Source organism: Rhipicephalus sanguineus, chromosome 8 (assembly GCF_013339695.2).
Source record: "Rhipicephalus sanguineus isolate Rsan-2018 chromosome 8, BIME_Rsan_1.4, whole genome shotgun sequence".
Taxonomy (NCBI): Eukaryota; Metazoa; Arthropoda; class Arachnida; order Ixodida; family Ixodidae; genus Rhipicephalus; species Rhipicephalus sanguineus.
Window position 1 is genome coordinate 33,119,357 of NC_051183.1, and position 22,071 is coordinate 33,141,427.

Below are 22,071 nucleotides of genomic sequence, written 5' to 3' on the forward strand. Positions count from 1 at the left end.
GCCTAATAATGCGGTTTTGTTGCGTGCCCAAATGCTCGTCGAGCCTCAGGAAAAGAGTTGCGGACTTGACATTCCACGAAATACCTTCGGACAGCAGTTTGCGTGAACAGTGGCTCAAGGCGATTTCGAGAGACGACTGGGTGCCAAGAAGTAATCCTCTGGTGTGCAGTCTTCACTTTCGCACTGCGGACTTCCGGGAGGACTGCAAGAAGCGGCTGCTGAAGCGAGGTACCGTGCCCAGTGTTTTTGATGAGCAGATATCCTCAACTGAAGACGCCGAGGCCACCGAGGCTGCAAGCCGAGATTGTGAAAGAGCCCGGGAGCGCAAACGCGAATGTTCGCCAAGTGTTTCATTGAGAAAGGCAAATTGTGACGTAATGGCTGCGGGCAGCGCTGATGGGCGAGTGATCACGATACATCCACCATGCGCCAACATGAACAATCCTTCTGCTGAGCGGGCATTATATTTAGAAGATGCACTGCCACGAGACAGGCATTTATCGTTGCGACAGCAACATTCATGCAATGCATGTGGGACTCAAGTCAGCATCACAACTGACAAGCCCGAGCCAGAAAACAGAAATGAGGGAACATGCCAGGAACTCGCAAGGTTCAGCGGTGGCCAGCGACCAAGGAAATGATGCGCTAAGCGCTCGTGGTCAACGCAAATAACCGCATATGCTGGCTCATCAACGTTGTTTCTGCAGCGTAAACGATGGCGGGAGAGAGAACGATCGTTGGGGGCAAAGAATGACCGACTACGCAAGACCGTAGACGCGTACAAACAAGAGCTCCAGAAACTGAAAGAAGAGCTGCATGTCAGCGCATTTCATGAGGTGACTTCGGAAGCAGAAAATGGAATATTGAAGGAACAGATACTTCTTGACCAAGTGAAGAACTACAAGAGAAAGAAGCCACAGTGGTCCGAGACACCGATTAGGCACTGCATCGTTCTACGTAACCTCTCTGGGAAAGCGTACGAGTATTTGCGATCAGAATTGCTTAGGCTGCCTTGCAAGAAGACGCTGCGGAAATACATGGGCGCGGTTTCTGGCGATGTTGGTTTCACCCAATTGGTACGCTGCCACCTTGAAACTGAGCTCTAAGCGCTTTGAATGCCGCAGTCTAAGGCATGCTCACTGATAGTAGATGAAATGAGAATTCAGCAAAAGTTGGTGTACCACAAACAAAGAGATGCTTTCATCGGTGACGTCGACATGGGATCGGAGCTCGAACACCTCACTCCAAATTCGGAGACAGAAACCTTGGAAAATTCTGTTTTGTGTTTCCTGCTCTGTGGCCTCACGCAAAATACGAAATTCCCATTGGATGCTTCTTCCCGAAGGGGTGCACAGGAGAACAGCTAGAAGACGTGATAAATCACATTGTCCAGAAAACAAATGATATCGGATGTGACATAGTCCGCGTTGTAACCGACAATCACCGAATCAATGTAACGGCGATGCAGATCTTGTGCCAAGGCGACGCAAACACAACCGCCCTGCACCCAGCAGACTCTTCAAATAGCGTCTTTCTTTCTTTTGACCAAAGTCATATAATTAAGAATATTAGGTCCCAGCTTTTGGCTAAAGACATCGGCGGAACAAAAAAATCTGTCAAGTACGTCAAGAAGTAGTACAAGATGCAAAGAAACTCGACAGTGAAGCCAATTAGGTTCTTGATGCGCAGGCACCTTTACCCATCAAACATTCAAAAGATGAACGTACGGCCGGCAGTGCAATTGTTCGGCGTGGCAGTCGGCGCAGCGCTCAAGTACCTCGACGAACAGGCAGGTCATACGCGTGACTTGGAATTTTCTTCGGCAGGGCCTACGATAAAGTTCATGGAGGCTATTCAGAAATGGTTCACACTAATAGACGTCAGCAACTGCCAGCAACATATTCGCTGCAACAACGAAAATGCCCGTCACTTCACCGACGTTGGCGATCCAAGACTTCATTGGCTTGAAGATGTTTTCATCTCATACATCGAGAACTTGAAGAACACCAGCAAACCAGAAAGCTTTTTAAGCAAGGAAACTTATAATGTACTCATTTTTACGACGAGATCAAATTTTGCCTGTATCCGTCACATACTAACTGAGAAAAGCTTCCGCTTCGTCCTGATTCGCAAAATGTGCAGCGACTCGATCGAGGCAATGTTCGGCTTTCTGCGCCGCAGCGCCGGGTGCAATGACACGCTGGATGTCAAGAGTGCAGTATGTAGCCTGGAAGAGATGCTGAAGACCAGAATCGTGGCAGCCCCAAGCAACAGCAATGCCCAGTGTTCGAGCACGTTCTCATCGCGGCAGCTCCTTCCTGTGCAACAGCCCTTGCACGTGACCCCAAGCGCCTTTGATAAGGCTCTGAACACGGCAGCGCAGGGACTAAAGGAGCACTGCCTTTCAGAGAGACCGTTTGTCTCGAACCCGGACGTCGTCAGCGTGGCAATGATTGGCGGGTTCATCGCGCGGGCTGCGAGTGTGAGCACATTCCCTCTGCGGACTGCATAGCTGTGCTGCAGCGAGCAAAATGCAGCGCTCCTGAACACGGGCTCATCGCTAATCAAGACCGTGGAGGCCTGTTTTATCCATCGCAGGAATTGGTGAAGCTGATTGTAGGCCTTCGCAGATTCGTGGACCGTGTGCTTCCTCAGGGGAGGTCGGTCGCGAAACCCCTTTAACTTTGCGTTCACAGGATTGTGCAATAGCTCGTGGGCTTACCACTTTTGAACTGCGCAAACACAGACTCCGACCACCGCAAAGAGCTGCTGCTGCTAATTGCCAGAAAGTTTATCAGGCCGCTTTTTTTCAAATTTTGCACAAGGAGTAACCGACAAGAACGCTGCCCCAAAAAAAGTCTGCTTGAAAGAATACCCCTGTCGCGAAAAGTTCTTAAGCTCTAGCCGACCTTTCTGAGAGGAATTGACTGGCGTTCCTCCAGCGCACGTCAGGGGCGCGCATTCAACCGTCCGCGCAAAGTGACCAGCTGCGCCGCTGCACCGACACAACGTTGCCGACACCACCACTCTCGCCAGCTCCGGCGGTACAATCGCTAGCACCACCACACGGTGCCCGCTCAAAACGCGCGGCAGCGTGCCTCCAATGTCAAAGCTAGCGACGTCCCAGGCATAGTTTTTAGATGCGAAGCATCTCTTGCTCGGGGGTATGTCCCGCGGCCTGGTGGTCCACACTCACACTACGCATGCGCAACTCTCCTCTTTCCGTCTTTCCAATAGCTGCGCGTTACTCTCTCCACTTCCCTACCAGCACCTGCTGGTAGCACCTGCTGGTAGCACCTGCTGGTAGCACCTGCTTTTAAGGCAGGTGCTAGCAGCACCTGGCTTAAAGTTATGCGCCAGTTCACATCGCCACCTTCCTTTTATAGCTCAATTTTCACGCATATCGCTGTGCACAGGTCATTACATAAATGCGGCTACCCAAAGTAGAGCAACTCGCGTTCTCGTCATTCCTTTTTCATCGCACAGCTAAAGGCTTGAGCACTCTTCTCTGCCACACCACAGTCATCACCACTTTACCTCTCTACATTAAAGAGTAAAAACCTCTGTCAACTACCTTCGCGGGCAACTCTTCCCTCTATTTTCTCTACAGCCCCGACAAATCAGTAGCTTGTTACCAATTGCAGTAAGCCAAAACTGAGCACCATGGCAGACAACGCTGTTAGCATAGTTTTGTGCTAAATAGTATTCAACTACCTTTCATCATATGTTTGCCGCTATAAATTTTTTGTGCATGCAAATGAGTCAAAAGCCTCTGTCATTTGACTATGTCGCACGCAGTCCAACGGCTGCCACGACTGCTCATGGCAAAGCGGAGGTCGACGACATGGCCGCTTTGTCCGTCACTACTCTTGTGCTGCTCTGGTGCTCTAATGTTCCTGATTTGCCAGGAACTCTATTCCGCACGCCGGAATTCCGCACGCCAGAATGAATCAACTGTGACGACAGTTTTCCCTGCAATCTCTGGGACGGATATGAATTGTAAGTGTAGGGTATTAAAGACGGTGTTGTTAAACATACAGTCCGCTTCATGTAATGCTTTCACGTCTGCGTAAACGTATCAACTATTGGCGCCAATGAAACGAAAAAAAAAACGCTGATGGACACTTTGTAATTTCATTTGTTACATCTTGGTGCTGGTACTGGTGGGCTATTTGGTTGTAGATGAACTTGAGAACAGTACTGCAAAATTTGAAGAAAGGTAAGCAAAGGTACGCAAACAAACAAGATGCATACAACACAGACGCCGATACACATAATATCAGCACCTGTGTTATGTGTGTCTTTTTCTGTCGATGTTTTCATGAATTTTGTGTTACTATTCTCAAGAAGATCTTGCTGTGCTCACGTAGGTATAGAATCCAATGGAAAGCGAAAAATGGTTGAAAGTTGAAAAATTCGGCACCAAACGATGCGTTCCAAGGCAACGCAAAGAACAACGCAACACGACCAGCAGAACATTTCCCGTTCCTTAGATCTAGGTTTATTAACAGGGTTTTCTACTTGGTTAATGCAGAAGATAGTTACAGTTCGCTTACGTTTGCTCGAAGTGCACCTTAGACCATTTTTTTTCTCTAACGGAAGATTGATGTGTACTAGCACAAATCATCTGTCATGTAGCACTTTTTAAAATAGCAAGCAAGCTCCCTGCATAACACTTGTAACGATGGTGTACCTACCTACAAATATATTCACTATGACTAATTGCGGACATAAAACAATAGTACTAAATACATTAAACGTTTCTCACGACAAAACTATTTCAGAAAGTAGCTGCACCAGTGTTGTGTCCTGCCGAAACAATGTAGAACTTAAGCGTTACATATTGGCAGGCTTTTGCAGCGCGCACACAGGAAAAAAAGATGGACAGAGTAGAGAGAAAGAGCGCTCTTTCTGTCTACTCTGCCCTTTTTAGATGAGAAAGCATCTTATGCTCGGGGCAGTGTCCGTTCTGCGGCGTCCGCGCCCATACTGCGCATGCGCCAACTCTCCCCCCTCTCCTCGCGTGAGCGCGAGGAGGTGGCGTGAGCGATTCATTCGCTTCGTTTCTCCTCTCCCATTTCCCTCTCTCCGCCACAGCTGTGCCCTCGTATATAATGCGGCGCGCGCTCGCTCCCGTTGCACTCTCCTTCGCAACGGCGCTATGGACGCTCGCGAAGCTGAACGTAAACGCCAACGCCGATAAGCGTTGCACTCTCCTTCGCAACGGCGGTATGGACGCTCGCGAAGCTGAACGTAAACGGCAACGCCGGCAAGCGAATCTCGAAGCTGCGATAGCGCGCGTTCGCTGTGCTTCCATCATTCTTTCTATGTGCAACGGTGTGCGAAACGCCATTAACAACGTCAACGTCGGCGTTAGTTGCAGCGACAGCGCCGCGGAGCAGAGGCAGGCTCGGGAAGCCGAACGTAAACGTCAGCGTTGGCAAGCGGTAATTCAAACGCCTCGACAACCACCGTCTCGTAAGTCACATAAGAGAAACGGAAACTCGATGCGCTCCGCCCGCGACGCTTTCGCATCTCACCATGACTGTCCATAGGGGGAGATGATGTGCAATTTTTTCCTACGTTCGCACGCTGAAAAAAACCCGCCAGTATGAATACCAACCAACTAGCCCAAGCCTCAACACTTACAAGTTAAGCATCACGATTAGTGAAGCAATGAGTTGCGCTACTCGGTGAACTTGAATGGTTGAATTAAGCTTTACGGAACGCCGACAGAAGGAATAAAGCACGACGATGAAAAAAGACCAGGACGGACGTCCACTTGTTCCCTAATCTACCGTACAGGAGGCTAGTTAGATCAACATTTCAACTAAAATGCGAATATGCACAAAAGGAGAAGATTGTACCAGCTGGTAGCACTTCATGGCGGAGTTTGGCACACCACACAAACGGTTGCTCTGGGCTGGAATGTTACGTAGGAGAAGAAACAGCGCCATCTTTTTTGAGCACATGTATAACTGCCGTAAAGAATATGCGACATCCATAGATAATCGGTGATCTGTACAAACATGCCGCCACCATACTTTTGTTTAATGAGTTGTTACTGTATCCCGGTGGTGTAGTGTTATTGGTGCTCGATTGCTGACCCTAAGGTCGCGCGATCAAATCCCGGCCTCGGCGACTGCATGTCGCTGTAGGCTGAATGGTCGAGGCCAGTGTACATTGGTGATCAAAATTTCCGGAGCCCTCCCCTACGTACGGCGTACCTTATAATTATATCGTGGTTTTAGTACGTAAAACTCCCACACTTATTATGCACTTTTCGCTGATTCAAGTTCCATTATTCCACACATAGACATCCTGCCCAACCAAGAATGTACTACGGTCGGGGCGCCACTTCAGCCTGAGGGACGAAAAGCTGACCCAAGCACAGCGCCGTTCTGGTCTAGGCGCACTGCAGATGGAGCAAGAGTCACGGCCCGCCGTCACAGACAACACTCACGCCTTCACGGCGTTCCTCACATCCATGCTGAAGCGCGTCAACGTCATAAGCCTCGTACGTACCCACGAGTCCAACGAAAAGAAAGCAAAAATAAAACACCCGCCTCTGGGAGGCGGCCAGCGGCTTCCGCGGGTCACCGATAGGGGTTCCCGCGAAAGCTCCTCAGGATCAAATAAAGTTCACTATCTGTCTGTCTGTCTCTCTGTCTCTGGTGTGCCTTATTCGGACCTCCAACGGGACAACAGAACGTGAAGCTCGTGTCAGGAAAGTGTGGACTTGGCTAAACCCGGACTTTGTGAACACCTTGATTGTTTGCCTACCGCCATATAACGTATGTGCAGCGGTCGAAGATATGGAAGTGGCAGTTGCGGTTAGAGGCTCTCGCGAGGACTCTTTGCGATGGCTCCAGCTGCATCGTGTACCAGAAAGAGCCAAAGAGAAGTGCTGTGCCGTATGTGTCAGGCCAACTTGCGGGTCTTCTCTGAGCCTCTGGAAGGTAGTGGAATTCGTATTTCACTAGAAGCTAATGGGAGTGAGCAAGTTCTACTTTTACGACCTCGACATGACCTCCGATCTGAAGCTGCTACTGTCTTGGCTGCAGCTCAGCGGAGTAGACATCACCCTTGTCCTGTTCAAGCTCATAGACGACGCTACTCAGGTACACGCGCAAGGCCAGATGCCGGGTCTCTACGACTGCATCTTTCGATCCATGTCCAAGATTAGCACTGCATCTACGTTGACTTCGACGAGCTGATTATTTAAAGGCGGCATCCAAACATCCCGGCTATTGTTGAGAAGGAGGAGCGCGAAAGCGACGGCTCATTGGGAAGTCTAGTGCTATCTACTAGGCACCACTGCGCGGAGTACCCACTGAACATGCAATACTCGCTGGTAGACAATCTACCGCTTCAGACAAGATTGTTCACCTACCACTCCGAGACGTTCCATAGAGCTGGTTTTTTAAAGTCTATCGCTCGCTCCAGGGCAGTCGATGAGGCAGGTGTTCACGGTGTCAGGATTTATTGCGATGGTTACCGCATAAAAATGCCGAACAGTTCAGTGACCTTCACGAACCACTACAGACGTCGTTGCAACTTCCCACCGGACAGCGCCGTAGCCGTATTTAAGGTTAACATACATAAGTTCTTTCAACTTCCTGATAATCCTTCATTCGTCGAGCTTTCAGCGCGTACTGAAAGTGACCAGCTAGTGAGGTCACTAAGGAAACTAATACTTTAGGTATCCTCTATGCCTGTAATCTCATCGAAATAAGAACGTTGTGAGCAGTATGCGAACAGCAATAGGGGTACATTTTTTGAAGGACTCCTCGTTGCGTGAGCGACTGTAAGGTATGAATGGTGCGACAGAACAGGAACAAAGAACAGGAAAGGTAAATTTATTACTGCTGGCCGTCATATGTCACCTCATCTCCCCCCTTTCCGTGGAAGAAGTAACTAGGGCTGCACGTTTCCTCTGTGAAATCGAAAAAGTAAAAAAAAATACAGATAAACTGATGAGTGTATTGAAGATATATCATATGAGAAAAACGCCTGCCGAAAAAAACGAATGCACTGCGAGTAGTACCGTACGAGCGCAGGGCAACCCCAGTGTGGCATTTTCGAATGTATATTCGCTTCTACGCAGAGACCAGGCTTGGTTGTGGCTACTTGAATTATCAGACTTGTTTAAAGTGCTTTCAACGTTTCTTGTGCCATTGTTTAAAGCGCAGCATAATAAAGAATGGTACCTTGTGTAAAATGTATTTTTGTGGAAAGTGTAACACTGCGTACTCAGATTTCAGCTGTGGCATGCCGCCGTTGTGACATCGTTTGAGCATATCAAAGTCTGCCGCGGTGGTGTGGCGGTTACGGTGCCCGGCTGCTGACATGAACTTTGCGGGTTCGATCGCAGCTGCGGCGGTCGCATTTCGATGGAGGCGAAATGCTAGAGGCCCATGTGCTGTGCGATGTCAGTGCACGTTAAAGAGCACCAGATGGTCAAAATTGCCGCAGCTCTCCACTACGGCGTATCTCATGATCATATCGTGGTTTTGGACGTAAAACGCCAGATATTATTTCTATATTCAACATATGAACATGTTGCCCGCGCAATAAAGCACGCAGGCAACCGACGGTTCATGCTGCTGGCACGCTCAAACGACAATGAACACGCGCTCGCAAAACAACAATTACTGATGACACACCAAGACAATGCTCACTGAAAGCATCATTGTAAAAAATGCTGCAAACATCTACCAAGGAGTGAATACTAGGAACTACCGTCTATGTCAAGGAAATGCTAGACTTTACCGCCAACCGCCGGTGATAAGGTGTGTTCGTTTATTCCAGGCATGTAAGGAGCACCGTAGAACACCTTGACACCGACGGAAATACTAGATGGCGCCCTCACTTTTCCGGTTTGCTCAATAGCCAATCCGCGCCCACCAAAGGCGACACTTTTGCAATTGTCGCCTTTTGCGATCGTTCCAGAATGCGACCCCATGGCTCTGATGTGCGAGACACAGTTAATTGTAATATTGCAAATGAGTTCTGCGGAACCCCGCGAAGTGGCGGAAGGGTTATGAAAGGGAAACTGACAGCCACCCGTCTCTAGAGCTACCGCTCCGGAAAAGCGTTGGTCCCGGGTTCGATTCCCGTACAAGGACGCATTTTCTGCACCTGGGAAGGTTTCTTTTCTGAGAAATCTGTACAAGTTTCCTCTTGACTTTGTGCTACAGACGGGTGGTTGTCAATTTCGTCTTTCATAATTGCAATATTATAGCAGGCCTCGATATGACCATCTGATAGTCACCTTTAGTGAAGAGTTGCCGTGCCACTAAGGAAGTTGCAGAGGCAACAGCTGCGTCATATCGATGCAAAGATTCCTAAGATGTTTTCATAGACACACGAAAAGCACAACATAAAAACAACACCGCCTTGTGAAGCGTTGCACATATGCATATATTCAGTTGATTTTCCGGTGCTTCTGCCAGCAAGTTATTTCTTTTACTGCAAACTCTATGAAAAATAGGAAAAGAGAAGAGGCCGGGACATAGAAAGTCATGCGATTGCCACATTTATTCGACAACCAATAAAATCTAAGCGCCTAAACTTCAGTATAAAAAAAAATATATCGATTATACACCCGATGACGGTGACGATGGAACTGCGTATCACGCACTACATTTAAGGGTGGCTAAGCCACAATACCTGCAAAAGTCTACTACCATGAACCATGTATATGACAAGTGGTCTGCAAAGAATCATGATCAATATCGCCAAATTTGTAGCATTGCACTGAAATACTTTTAAACTGATATAAACTGAGAAACACGATTATACCCGCCACGGTGGTCTAGTGGTTATGGCGCTCGACTGCTGACCCGCAGGTCGCGGGATCGAATCCCGGCCGTGGCGGCTGCATTTTCGATGAAGGCGAAAATGTTTGAGGCCCGTGTACTTAGATTTAGGTGCACGTTAAAGAACCCCAGGTGGTCGAAATTTCCGGAGCCCTTCACTACGGCGTCTCTCATAATCATATCTTGGTTTTGGGACGTTAAACCCCAGATATTATTAGAAACACGATTATAGGTACAGGGCGAAATAGTGTTATTTATCACTGAGAAAAACGGCTCGCAGGACACAAAAAAATTGCTTACGATATATTACCAATTCATAGACCTTAGGCGCCCACCCAGGAAAAGCACAAGAACGCAGACTCGATCAATAAAGCTCCCTTGTTAAGGAAGTCCCTTGTTAAGGAAGGAAACGCAAATATTTATAGAAGGCAGTTGAGTATTCCGGGTCAACGGGAAGGGTTATCAACGCTCTCAGCCAAACGAAATCTGCCGATGGCAGTCAACACTCGCATTTGCGAATTGCCTCACATGCAGAAGACTGGCCGCAGCGCTAGTACGGGACATTTGTTTTCTTGAATGCGACTACGCCGCAATGTTCGCTCACCAGGACGTCGCTACCTTCTAATAAGCTGGCCTGTGCATCGCACAGTAGACGCATCCGACCCAGGACAAGGACACCCTTCCGCGCGGAGTCCAGTAGTTCTCGAAAAACAGTCGCAGATCGTAGCTGTTCCGTCTCCACGTGCCGAAGAGCAGGCAGCGCATGCCGCACGTCGTACAGATTTTCCGGCTGTAAGTCCCAACGCACTCAGAGACTCATTCGTCTTCAACGTCAGCCGTTCAAGATTCGGAACGGTAAGCGTCGGCCATTCTGGACGCAGTGCTGAAGAAACGCCAAGCACAAAGCCTCGTCGCAGAAGTGCGCGTTCCGAAGCCTATCTTTGGTGACACCCACTAATGAGCCGAAAACGGCCTTCAGAATCTGCATGTCCAACTCCAAGCACTCGAGATCGGTGAAGGCGTCAGCGTCCACATGGCACGTCGTTCAAGGATCCCACGCAGTTTACGATCTTTAGAATCTTGAGGCGAGTGCACAGTCTGGAGATCGCGAGGAGCCGTATGCCGCCACAATTCTCGAGTTCCAACTCTTCGAGTCCCGGCAACTTCGCAAGCAGCTGCTCCAGTTGAGTACTCACGTCGCGGGATATAAAGGCTGGAGAGAATGCCACCGCCAGACTACGGAGGTTACGGAACGCCGAGATCTTTGCAAGCGCTTCCTGCGAGCCAAGACACACCTGCAAAGTTCACAAGCATAACGTTGCTCATGACAAAATAAATGTTCAGATTTAGTTAAGCACCAGTTAAAGCCCTGTTTAACTAACTGCGATGCATTGTGTTCAATGTACCAAGGATCATCCCGCAATATTTACCTCTCGTGCAATGTTTACCACAATGATAATAACTTAATAATTACTTCTTTTATGTTTACGCACTAGGCATCACTCCAAGACCATGCCGAAGTGAAAGCGTGATACTTATCTACTAAAATACTGGGCGTGCAAACACGGACACAAGAGGGAAGTTCCTACAAACGACGACTAACAACTGCAAAGGCGCACAACAGCGGAAAAGAAAGGCACGAAAACTTATCTCCACATGCCCAGGCAATAGGCAAATCTATCATTCCGGTACGCGTGGGGGGTCTACGTGAAAGACAACTGGTAAGGAATTTGATTTCTTTATGCAAGTTAATCGATGGTCGGCTCACGCATGCGCTACCACTATTATCGATATACCATGCCTCAATCATTAGCCTGCGCTCCTTCATTCCTGTGCCTTCGCAAAACTTCGCATTCATCGAATTTGGCGTGCACTTACACTCTCGACAATGTTAAGAGTAGAAGCTGAGCCTCCGGTTAGCGATCTCTTATGTTCCAGTAACCTCTTGTTAACACAGCGGCCCGTCTGTCGCACGTGATACTTGGTGGACAGACAGTGAGAGACGTCTGCACCGTCACATTATGCTATGTCCAGGTCATAGTATGACTGTAATCTACGTGCTCATCCTGCGGCCAGCGTGACAGCAAATTAAGCTGACTGTCACAGAGAGCATGAGAGCATGACATTTATGACAAAATGTGCTATCGCATACGTCCAGAGCCATTGCAGTCGGGCTTTGTCCCATGTTTGTTTAGCGGCTTTAACGATGCCTGAGAAGTCGACGCATACACCTGGCGATTGGCAGAAGTTGACACCTGTCGCAGAAAATCGGCGATATTTGCAGTGCAGCGCTGGAAGTCATGGACACCGCCTGAGAATTAGAGTGCTCCGAACCTTGGTTGCTTTTCGCAGTTGAGTTGGGCAGTCTATGTGACATTACTTTGGCAAACTTGAATTCCTACCTCTAACATTTCGACAGAAGGAAATGTTTTTGCAGCAACTGCAACGTCAGCTGCCGCCGCCGACATCCTGAGGCCTGTGGTCAACGCCAGGTCCCGATCCATGAGGTTGACATGGGTGAAATTCTTGGCTTTTCGACGATCCGTCGACGTGAAGAAGCGGTTCGGTTCCGTAAAGGAACTCACCACCCAACGTGAGTCGATGCGGCACACCTGATTTGTGGGATAAAATAACGTTATCGTCAAAGTCAGCCATCGAGTCTGTTGCAGGAAAAGGCATCTGCCTGAGACTTCAAAGGGCCCCCGTATAGAACTCCCCTCAATGCAAAGAGTGTCATTAGCCTGTACACAATACCAAGGTTGGCAAACCGAGATTAATATTTAACATGGAACACTTAACGAATATCCATTTAGATGCACTTGGGCTCACAACGTATTGCTGATCTATATAGTTGATTATCATCATTGCAAAGGCAGTGCGCCCATTCTGCAGAGGACGCACTTGAATATGCCAATAGGCGTGTATTTATGTTTTAGTGTTCGTCTGTGGCAAAACTGCCTTTGAAATAACTATATTAGCAGCATACATTAAAACGGAACAAAACAGGTGGGTGGATCGGTTATAAATTTATTGTTACCTATCACAGAGTCGGTGACGACTAATAGCGATACCATGAGCAGCATCGTTTCCAGGAGAGGTTGAAACCCCCGAATTTTCAAAAAAATTCGCATACGTACATGTACACGCATACATACAAATACACGCAAGAACATTCATAAAGTATGGTCGAACCCTTCCCCCTCCCGCCTCCCTTGAAAAAAATTTCTCGCTGCGCTCTGACCACGAGTACAAAGCGCCATTGAAGCCAAGTTATTAATGTGCCAAATAAGCTTTAACTGAAATAGTACATCAGAGTACAATAGTACAATGGTCCTCACTATGGCCACAATTAAGGTAACCGAACTATTCTCGTTCTCCTCTACTTGCAACTACGTACCTTAACAATACTGGTTCAACATCACGCCTCGGTCTAGCATTCTCTCCTCTGCACTCGTCATTACATAAGTGGGGCCAGAAATATTCGACTGGGAAACGCGGACAAAATTAGACGGGCAGAATCAGCCCTTCCGTTTGCACTTGCTGCTAGTTCACAATCCACTTTGCATATGCAGCACGTTCACACTGCAACTGAACGAGATAGCCTTGAGCACGATCGCTTGAGACAACGATGCAGGTGACGACATTGTACTGAATCCGCGATAGCGAACTTGGACTATCGTCACAGTTGCGTCAATCGGCCCAAGGCACCTTTAACCTCTCTGCGGGAAGCTGGGCGGCAAATGGGGCTATTTTCATGCGTTGTCTTGAATTATCTACGCACTCACCAGCAATACTATGCTTGGCGTGTCGTCATGCATGGTGGCAGTTTTGAATAATGAGCCTAATTTGCAACTCCCTCGCTGGCTCAATTAACATTAGAAAAACCAAGCGAGACACGACACCAGTTTACTCGCCATCCAATTCATTACGTATATTAAAACAATTTTTACGAACGTGGCTAGCCATCATTATAAGATACAATATGCTTGCGGATGTTGGAGCCACTGACAAAGTTTTCACAGCGCATAGCAGCGGCGACAGCCGCGGAGTAGGATGAAGGACAAGAATGCTCTCTCCCACCTCCGCCTCCCTCACAGGCCGTTTGATATGGAGATCCAAACAATATAAGTGCTCCTATGAAGATGATGGATTGAATTCATAGTCGATGGTCGAAAATGGCACGGCGCTGCAGCCGGCAACGCCCTTCCCGCGAGAACACGCTCAGCCGTGAACCAGAAAAAAGCACGAAACGAGCGGGCGACATCGCCTTGAACTTGCCACACGAGCACCTCACGAAATATTGTGTTTCACGGTGTTTGGTAACGTACATACTTATTCATCGGCAAATTTAGACTACACATGTTCTAAGATTCAAGACTGGTACATGCTAATAAAGCTGCAACGAAGGCTTACTCGTACGACTTCGTCTTCTAACGTAATGATAAATGTTTACTGGCAGAGCGTCAAACACAGCAAGTCATACCTAAGGCAAGAAGATTTAAGCCGGCGCTATTGCGTATGAGTACCTCAGTACCTTGAAACTTGTTACTTCGTACTCATAAAGCTGCGTTAGCATTCGGCGAAAGCTATGTCATTTATTTCGATGTTTAGTATCAACTGATTATCGCAAAATTAAAAATATTTTTCGAATACAGCGTTATCAGTATCACTTCACAAACCTCCGATGTGGCATAACAATGCATTTTCCAATACTTTGCTATATTCCTCGAAAATGACGCAATCATTCTACTAAGGACGACTGCTTAGCTTGAGATAGCTTAAAAATACTTGCTACAAGTCCTAATTATTCCCTGCAAAGCTCGCGCCGTGTATAGTGACAAATACACGAAACCCGAGGCCTTCATAGCACTCAGTCAAAGGAAGATGGTTGTTAAGACGAGTTCGTTGAAGTTCATTTTGATTAAAGTGCGCGTTACTAAACGAAGGACGAGAAAAGGATAATAATAATATCTGGGGTTTAACGTCGCAAAACCACGATGTGATTATGAGAGACGCCGTAGTGGAGGGCTCCGGAAATTTCGACCATTGGGGTTCTTTAACGTGCACCTAAATCTAAGTACACGAGCCTCAAACATTCTCGCCTCCATCGAAAATGCAGCCGCCGCGGCCGGGATTAGATCCCGCGACCTTCGGGTCAGCAGCCGAGCGCCATAACCACTAGACCACCGTGGCGGGGCGACCGGGAAAAGGAGTGCACAGAACATGTGCTGAACTCGCAACAGAAGTTTATTTTAAAAAACAAACACAATACATTATGTGTCAGTCAACCCTCCCTGGCACTCTGTGACAGAGATAACCTACCTAGGCGTGAATTAGGTGGTAGTTACCGCCAATGTCCGTTCTTCTATTTTACTCTGTATCGCCTACCGCCTGTTGTCTTCATGCATAGACCTTTTCGACGAAGAGAAGGATCGCCTCCTTTCTGGAGTACTGCATGAGGGTACAAAATCAAACGTCACAGCCTCGGCAGTGCATGTTTGGGGGGTCACGCATATTAACCGCGCAGAGGGGACTTTATCGGTGCCCAGGGAGCCTTCGTTGGCAAGGTGCATATATGTTTTTTTTTTTTTTAATAAACTCCAGTTGCGAATTCAACGCATGTCCTGGCCACTCCTTTAATCGTCCTCCGTTTAGTAGCACGCTGTTTCACCAAAATAAACTCAGTCACTGGCCGTGGCAAAAAGTCACAGAGCCACCGGGAGGGCTATACCACGTACAAGAGGACATTGCTTACGTAAGGGCAACTGCGGATGAGCGCCAGCGTGGTAGCCCGACTGATAGAGAGGCACTCCGTGCGCTGGTCGCCCCACGTGCCCACCAGTTGCCTGAGCTGGCTTCGTTCGACGAGCGGCGCAGAATGGTCTCTGCGTGGCTCGTCGAATTCCACGTAGTGGCGAGAAAGGTCGTGCGGCAGGGCGATGACCTTGGCGTTCGGGAACATGCGGATCAGCTTGTACACAGTGTTTCTGTTGTGCACGATGTGCACCTCCTGGGCATCGCGAAGGAGCTCGCTGGCGACGTTGGCGAAGAGTTCACATGAATCGAAGGGCGCGCAACCGCAAAACAGGGCCTTCGAGACTCTCGCCTCTCGTAGCAACGCGCTTCCCGATGCAGAAACCAGAGACTTCTGGTTCGCGACCAGGAGCAGACCGTCGACGTCGCCGAATGCGAGTCCTTCGGGGAGCGTCGCGTCAGGCGCCAAAGCGGTTTCCAATTTCAGGACGATGTGATCTTCGGCGAGTGTGAGGACGTCGGGATCTCCAAAGTCGTCTCCCAGTTTCATAGTGCTAACACGACGCAGGGAGTAATGTCTGGAATGAAGAACATGCGTTGTAAGGTTTAACAGACCTGACATTATGCTACAGTGGTACGACCTGAGAACTCGTCACAACAGATACTACTAAATGGGGCTAAATGTAGTCAAACACGCCAGCTCTGTCGAACGCTGGCATTAATTATTCGTCATCGTAGTGCGAAGATCACTTTTTCATCCACGCGCGAAGCCTCCGCGCGCGCTTGTGTATGTGTGATGAATTCAATGAGGACTGAAATTAGGCATACTACGCAGAAACACAGTGATGCGCGCGGCAAACGATTCTTGTAAAGAATTAGGCTACGGTGGATTTGTAGGACTTCAAATCACTCATTTTCTTGGTATTAAGGAGATGGCCACATTTTGATAAACACGGTCATTAGCACAAATAAATAAGCCTCACTGACATCTGACTCATTATACGTAATACAGAGTAATGCACCTTTCACTGTCAGTGAAGCATATTTAGGCCATATCGAGCAGGATGGGATGCGTAGAAGACACGCGCACTTCATACAAGAAAAACCGCAAGCGTCAGCGTGGTAAGTATTGCTATTTATTTAAAAAATAATAAATCCTATCAGTTCTCCACAGAAATGCTTTCTGAATACACAGAGCGAACAAAAATGTGTTAACGAAGGAGTGAACTTCACAAGCCCCACAGAAAGCGACCATGGCGCGACAGAGTGCAGGATAAAATTGTACGAGCGCTAAGAGCATGCAAGGGCCACCAAAGGCGCAAAGATTGGCGCGAAAACAAAGTGAGAGTTGACTGCATGCGCCTGCCACTCTAGCGCCAAAAAGACGCAGAAGCAAAGATGTTTGTGCCAACCTGTATAAACATTTTTCTGCACCCAGCTATCAATTTCCAGACATGTTTAGGCTTTACGGGGACGCGAACCCTGCATGCACGCACTTCTCCTGCAACGAACTAAGCTGTTGCATTCAATAATGTGCCTATGGGAGGCTGGCGCAACGAGGAACACGCTTTAACGAAGGATATCGTATTGCAGCCAGGAACCGCGCACAGGCCTGTTGAAAACATGTGCGGAGAGCATTTGCAAAGCGATCGTTCTTATCAAGGATACGGGCATTCTTTAATCGCGGACACGGGTAAACCCTTACGTCGAATGACGCAGCCAGATGCCGCCGCGGCTTACCGGTGCTGAGCAGTAAGCTGAGAAGGGCGCCAAACGCAGCCTGGGAGCACAGCGGTGCGCAGTGCCTTAGGGTACGAGCGAACGTCAGCCTAACTTTTCGTGTTGCTGGTGTTCGCGAGACGGACGATGCGTTGGATGACAGTGGCACCGCTGGGATCAACGTCCGGGGCCTACGAGATGTAAAAGTTCTTGAATTGGCAGCGCGAAAACGATGCTCAGAGTGAAAGAACGAGAGCTAGTATAAGCATTTGCTTGCAGGACATAGGACATAGGATACCCGCCACTGCCATGCGCCACGCACCACGTGAGTAACGTGAGAGCAATCGAGCAATCGACGGATTCAGTCAACTCAGAGAACGCGCAAGCCCCAGTTGCCCCAGTTTCGTATCCCGTATTCATCGCTGCCAACTTTCGGGCTGCTGCCAGCGACCAACACAGCGAGCAAGAAAAAAAAAGAACAAAAGAGAACAAAATACCTTCGCGATTCGCATTAACACAACCGCGCTACCACCAATGTTCATTCGAATATATACCAACTGTGGGACCCAACGTTTGTGGGACCGTAACTATGCTAAAGGGAGGTTTACCCACGAGAAGCAAGTAAGGAATCAAGGAAGAAACAGATGGAAAGGCAAGGAGGTTAGCCAGTTCTCAGACCACTCTCTGTGAAGTGGTGGCAGCATGGTGTCAGCGAAGCATCTCCGAATACCGCAAACGCTTCTTGCGTAAACAACCACTAAAACATGGCCTCCGAGATTTGTTACTATTGCCCCCACGGGGCCACCACTGCATCGATAAAAGACAGCGGCAATGCGATTGAAGTGGACTGGCAGGCGCAGCGTAAGGCTGCCGCTACGTGTATCTAACACTTTCCGTAGGTAATTAAGTTCACAGTGGATCTGTGAGTAGGATATACTCAAATTGCGGCGCTTCGTCCGCTGTGTGGTTGGCCGCTGGATGGCAGCAGTCACCTGTGTTGAAGAGGGATATCTGCGTCGAATGCGAAACAATCCGGAAACGTATGTCCAGGCTCCTCGGTCGCAGCGACCAGCATAATTTCTTAACATGCCCTTTGTAGTCGTTATCAGGCCACACTGCCTAATCTGCCTTATCTGCTCGTATTATAATTTCGATTCGTACGTTACTTGCTGCGGACGGCTCCGGTTCTGTCATTCGCTTTAAGAGTCAAACAGGGCACATTGCATTCAGGAGATTCGCATCATTGTGTCGTTGTCAATACACTCGGACTTTGGCTTGCGTGCTCAACTGTTGAACCCTTGCGATCCTCAAGCATTTGTGAGCAACATTTCATCGCTGACGGCTCTGGCTATCGGCCTGCGCCCGACTCCGTACAGGAAAACAAAGTAAGTGATCGTACCTGTTGTCGGTAATAATGTGATAGTCTGACATGCTATTAACGATGAGTGTTCGTTCAATCAACAGTCTGTGGTCAGGCAACGTCAATGACGCCGGATTCATAATAATATAATAATTGTTGGGATTTTTCGACCACAATCAGGATATTATGAGAACGCCTTAGAGGAGGGGACCCTAAATTAGGCCATCCGGGATTCTTTAACGTGCAATAAAATTCGGATTAATGCCCCGAAATGTGGAACTATGGCGGGGTATTTCTGCCACCTCCTCACCCTCTCGTACTTTCACTAGTGACTTGAAACAATTTTAGTGCAGTGCAGGAGAAGTGCTTGTGTGTGCGTGAGGAGCGTGACGTTGAATGGTGTTTTTTGTAAAGCTCAGAAAGTTCTCGCTCTTGTTGCTCCTATGAACAGAATTATAGCTACCTGGCATATTTATAAATACATTATGTTCAACATTTGACCCCTATTGAGCTTAGAGAGCGGCACCGTTTATATATTTTCGCGGAAGTAATCGGTTTTACGTGCTTGCAATATTTTTCTGTCGGTTATTGAGATATCATGCGGCGATTCGATTCTGAGCTACACTTCTTTTGCACACTAGCAATATCTTCATGTTTAAAGCAAAAGCTTTTTCAGCGCACTAACATAAATGTTCGTGCTATAGACATGAATGTTCACCAACTAGCCCATCTCGCCGTCTTGATGCAATAAATATCTGTGCGACGTTTGCGCCTGGAGTGACTGCCATCATTAAACATGGGCGATTACAGACAATCGTGATTCTTTATAATCCCTCTTGGAGTTTTACGTCCCAAAACCACGACACGATTATGGGGGACGCCGTATTGGAGGGATCCGGCAATTTTGACCACCTGGGGTCCTTTAACGTGCACCTAAAGCTAAGCACACGGGCCTCTGGCATATTGCCTCCGTCGAAATGCGGCGGCCGGGGTCAGGATTCAATCCCGCAACCGATGGGTCAGAAGTCGACCACCATAACCACTGGACCACCGTGGCGGGTTCACATTCACAATTCTTCCCGGACAAGTGCTTACATGTGTCGTGTAGCGTGAACGTTACAAATTTGAGGGATAACCGCCAGTGTGATGGTCTGAATATGGGTCATTCCACGCCAACTGTCGGAGCCTTGGCGCTCGACCATCTGCGATTTCAATGAAAAAAATCGAGGACTATCTATCCAAAGCCAGAAACCTTCCGCCAAAATATTTTTGGCCAAAAAAATTTTTCAGTGCCGCAAACCCCATGTGAAGTTTTTCGGAAAGCTCGAAACTACGGCTCAGAAAATGCGTTTTCAAAAAAATCTCTTCTTCATATATTAGGCTAGGACAAATTTTTCCCTACATAACGATAGTAAGCTTCTCACTTAAAATAAGTTTCACGAACGTTTAGGCTTTCGTGAAATTTTCATGGGGCATTAAATATTGGCAATATGACCAATATTGGGGATTTTTTCATAGAAAGGCGACATTCAGTGAAATGTAATATTTTAATTTAACTGATTGCCAGGAAGTTTTACTGTAGCCCAAAAATAGTTTGAGACGTATATGGCGTGAAATGTTCTGTAGAGCTGACGACAAAGTTGCAAGAAAGTTGATTTTTGCACATGTTTAGCCGTAAATTTAACATTGAGGTGCTCCTAGTAAAATTATGCTAAATAGCGCATTTACTAGTAACATTAGTTGTTTACTGACTGAGAAAGTTTTATCAAATTACTTTTTGTTTTAAGGAAGAAAAAAATTTTTGAAGTTGTGTTCTGCCGATGTCTATTTTTCCTCGCGTTTTCGCAGAAACGCGTCCAGCGGTTAGTGCAACCTACATGGGCGCGAGGTTCGCCACGGAACAGCTAGACAACATAATAATCTCTGCCCGTGCTTATTTGAATGCTTTAATAGTGAGTATTGACCTGAGTAAAAGAGAAATACGAACTCCGCTAGAGTGAATTTAACCACATGCAGCTGTCCATTGAAGGTCGGCATAGTGAGCTTACGCAACAGCGGGAAGTGACACCGATGCGTGCAACGCTCCGTTGCCTGCGCACAGATATAAAAGTGGGAAGAACACTACGATTAAGGAAAAATCCAGTTGCTGTAATATGAAACGCATGTTGTACTTTTGCACCAATTCACGGTTCCTGGTCAAACATCATCACTTATATACATCGGCGTGCGCACAGGGGGGGGGGGGGTGCAGGGGGGCGGCCGCCCCTCCCCTAATCACCTAAGAGGACGGGCGCAAATTCTGCCCCATACATTGACCCCTTGTCACCTAAGAGGGAGGGGGGGGGGCGCAAAATCTGCCTCGTACATTCACTTAGTAGGGGGGGGGGTGCACTGGGATGAATCTTCGCATCCCCCCCCTCCCTGATGGGGAACCCTGCGCACGCCTATGCTTATATACAATTGTGTTCGTCACAAGTGCAACTGATCTCCTTTGTTAAAGCAACTAATCTGTTCCTTTTGCCACTTTTAAACCTTTGCGCATGCAACGGAGCGTTGCACGCATCGTTGTCACTTCCCGCTGTTGCGTAAGCTCACTATGCCGACCTTCAATGGACAGCTGCATGTGGTTAAATTCACTCTAGCGGAGTTCGTATTTCTCTTTTACTCAGGCCAATACTCCGTGGCGAACCTCGCGCCCATGTAGGTTGCACTAACCGCTGGACGCGTTTCTGCGAAGAGAAAACGCGAGCAAAAATAGACATCAGCAGAACACAACTTCAAAACTTTTTTTCTTCCTTAAAACAAAAAGTAATTTGATAAAACTTTCTCAGTCAGTAAACAACTAATGTTGCTAGTAAATGCGCTATTTAGCGTAATTTTACTAGGAGCACCTCAATGTTAAATTTACGGCTAAACATGTGCAAAAATCAACTTTCTTGCAACTTTGTCGTCAGCCCTACAGAACATTTCACGCCATATACGTCTCAAACTATTTTTGGGCTACAGTAAAACTCCCTGGCAATCAGTTAAATTAAAATATGACATTTCATTGAATGTCGCCTTTCTATGAAAAAATCTCCAATATGGGTCATATTGCCAATATTTAATGCCCCATGAAAATTTCACGAAAGCCTAAACGTTCGTGAAACTTATTTTAAGTGAGAAGCCTACGATCGTTATGTAGGGAAAAATTTGTCCTAGCCTAATATATGAAGAAGAGATTTTTTGAAAACGCATTTTCCGAGCCATAGTTTCGAGCTTTCCGAAAAACTTCACATAGGGTTTGCGGCACTGAAAAATTTTTTTCGCCAAAAATATTTTGGCGGAAGGCTTCTGGCTTTAGATGGATAGTCCTCGATATTTTTCATTCAAATCGCAGGTGGTCGAGCGCCAAGGCTGGGACAGTTGGCGTGGAAT

General features: G+C 47.7%; 1 protein-coding gene across 1 annotated transcript; it reads right to left on the minus strand.

Moving 5' to 3' along the window:
• Positions 1 to 10,231: 10,231 nt before the first annotated feature.
• Positions 10,232 to 16,125, minus strand: LOC119401681 (uncharacterized). The gene is made up of 3 exons (XM_037668603.2): positions 15,577 to 16,125; positions 12,224 to 12,433; positions 10,232 to 11,116 (listed from the first exon to the last, which is right to left on the minus strand). Exons 1-3 carry the CDS (start codon positions 16,123 to 16,125, stop codon positions 10,844 to 10,846), a joined length of 1,032 nt encoding a protein of 343 aa, XP_037524531.1. The 3' UTR covers positions 10,232 to 10,843.
• Positions 16,126 to 22,071: the final 5,946 nt, after the last annotated feature.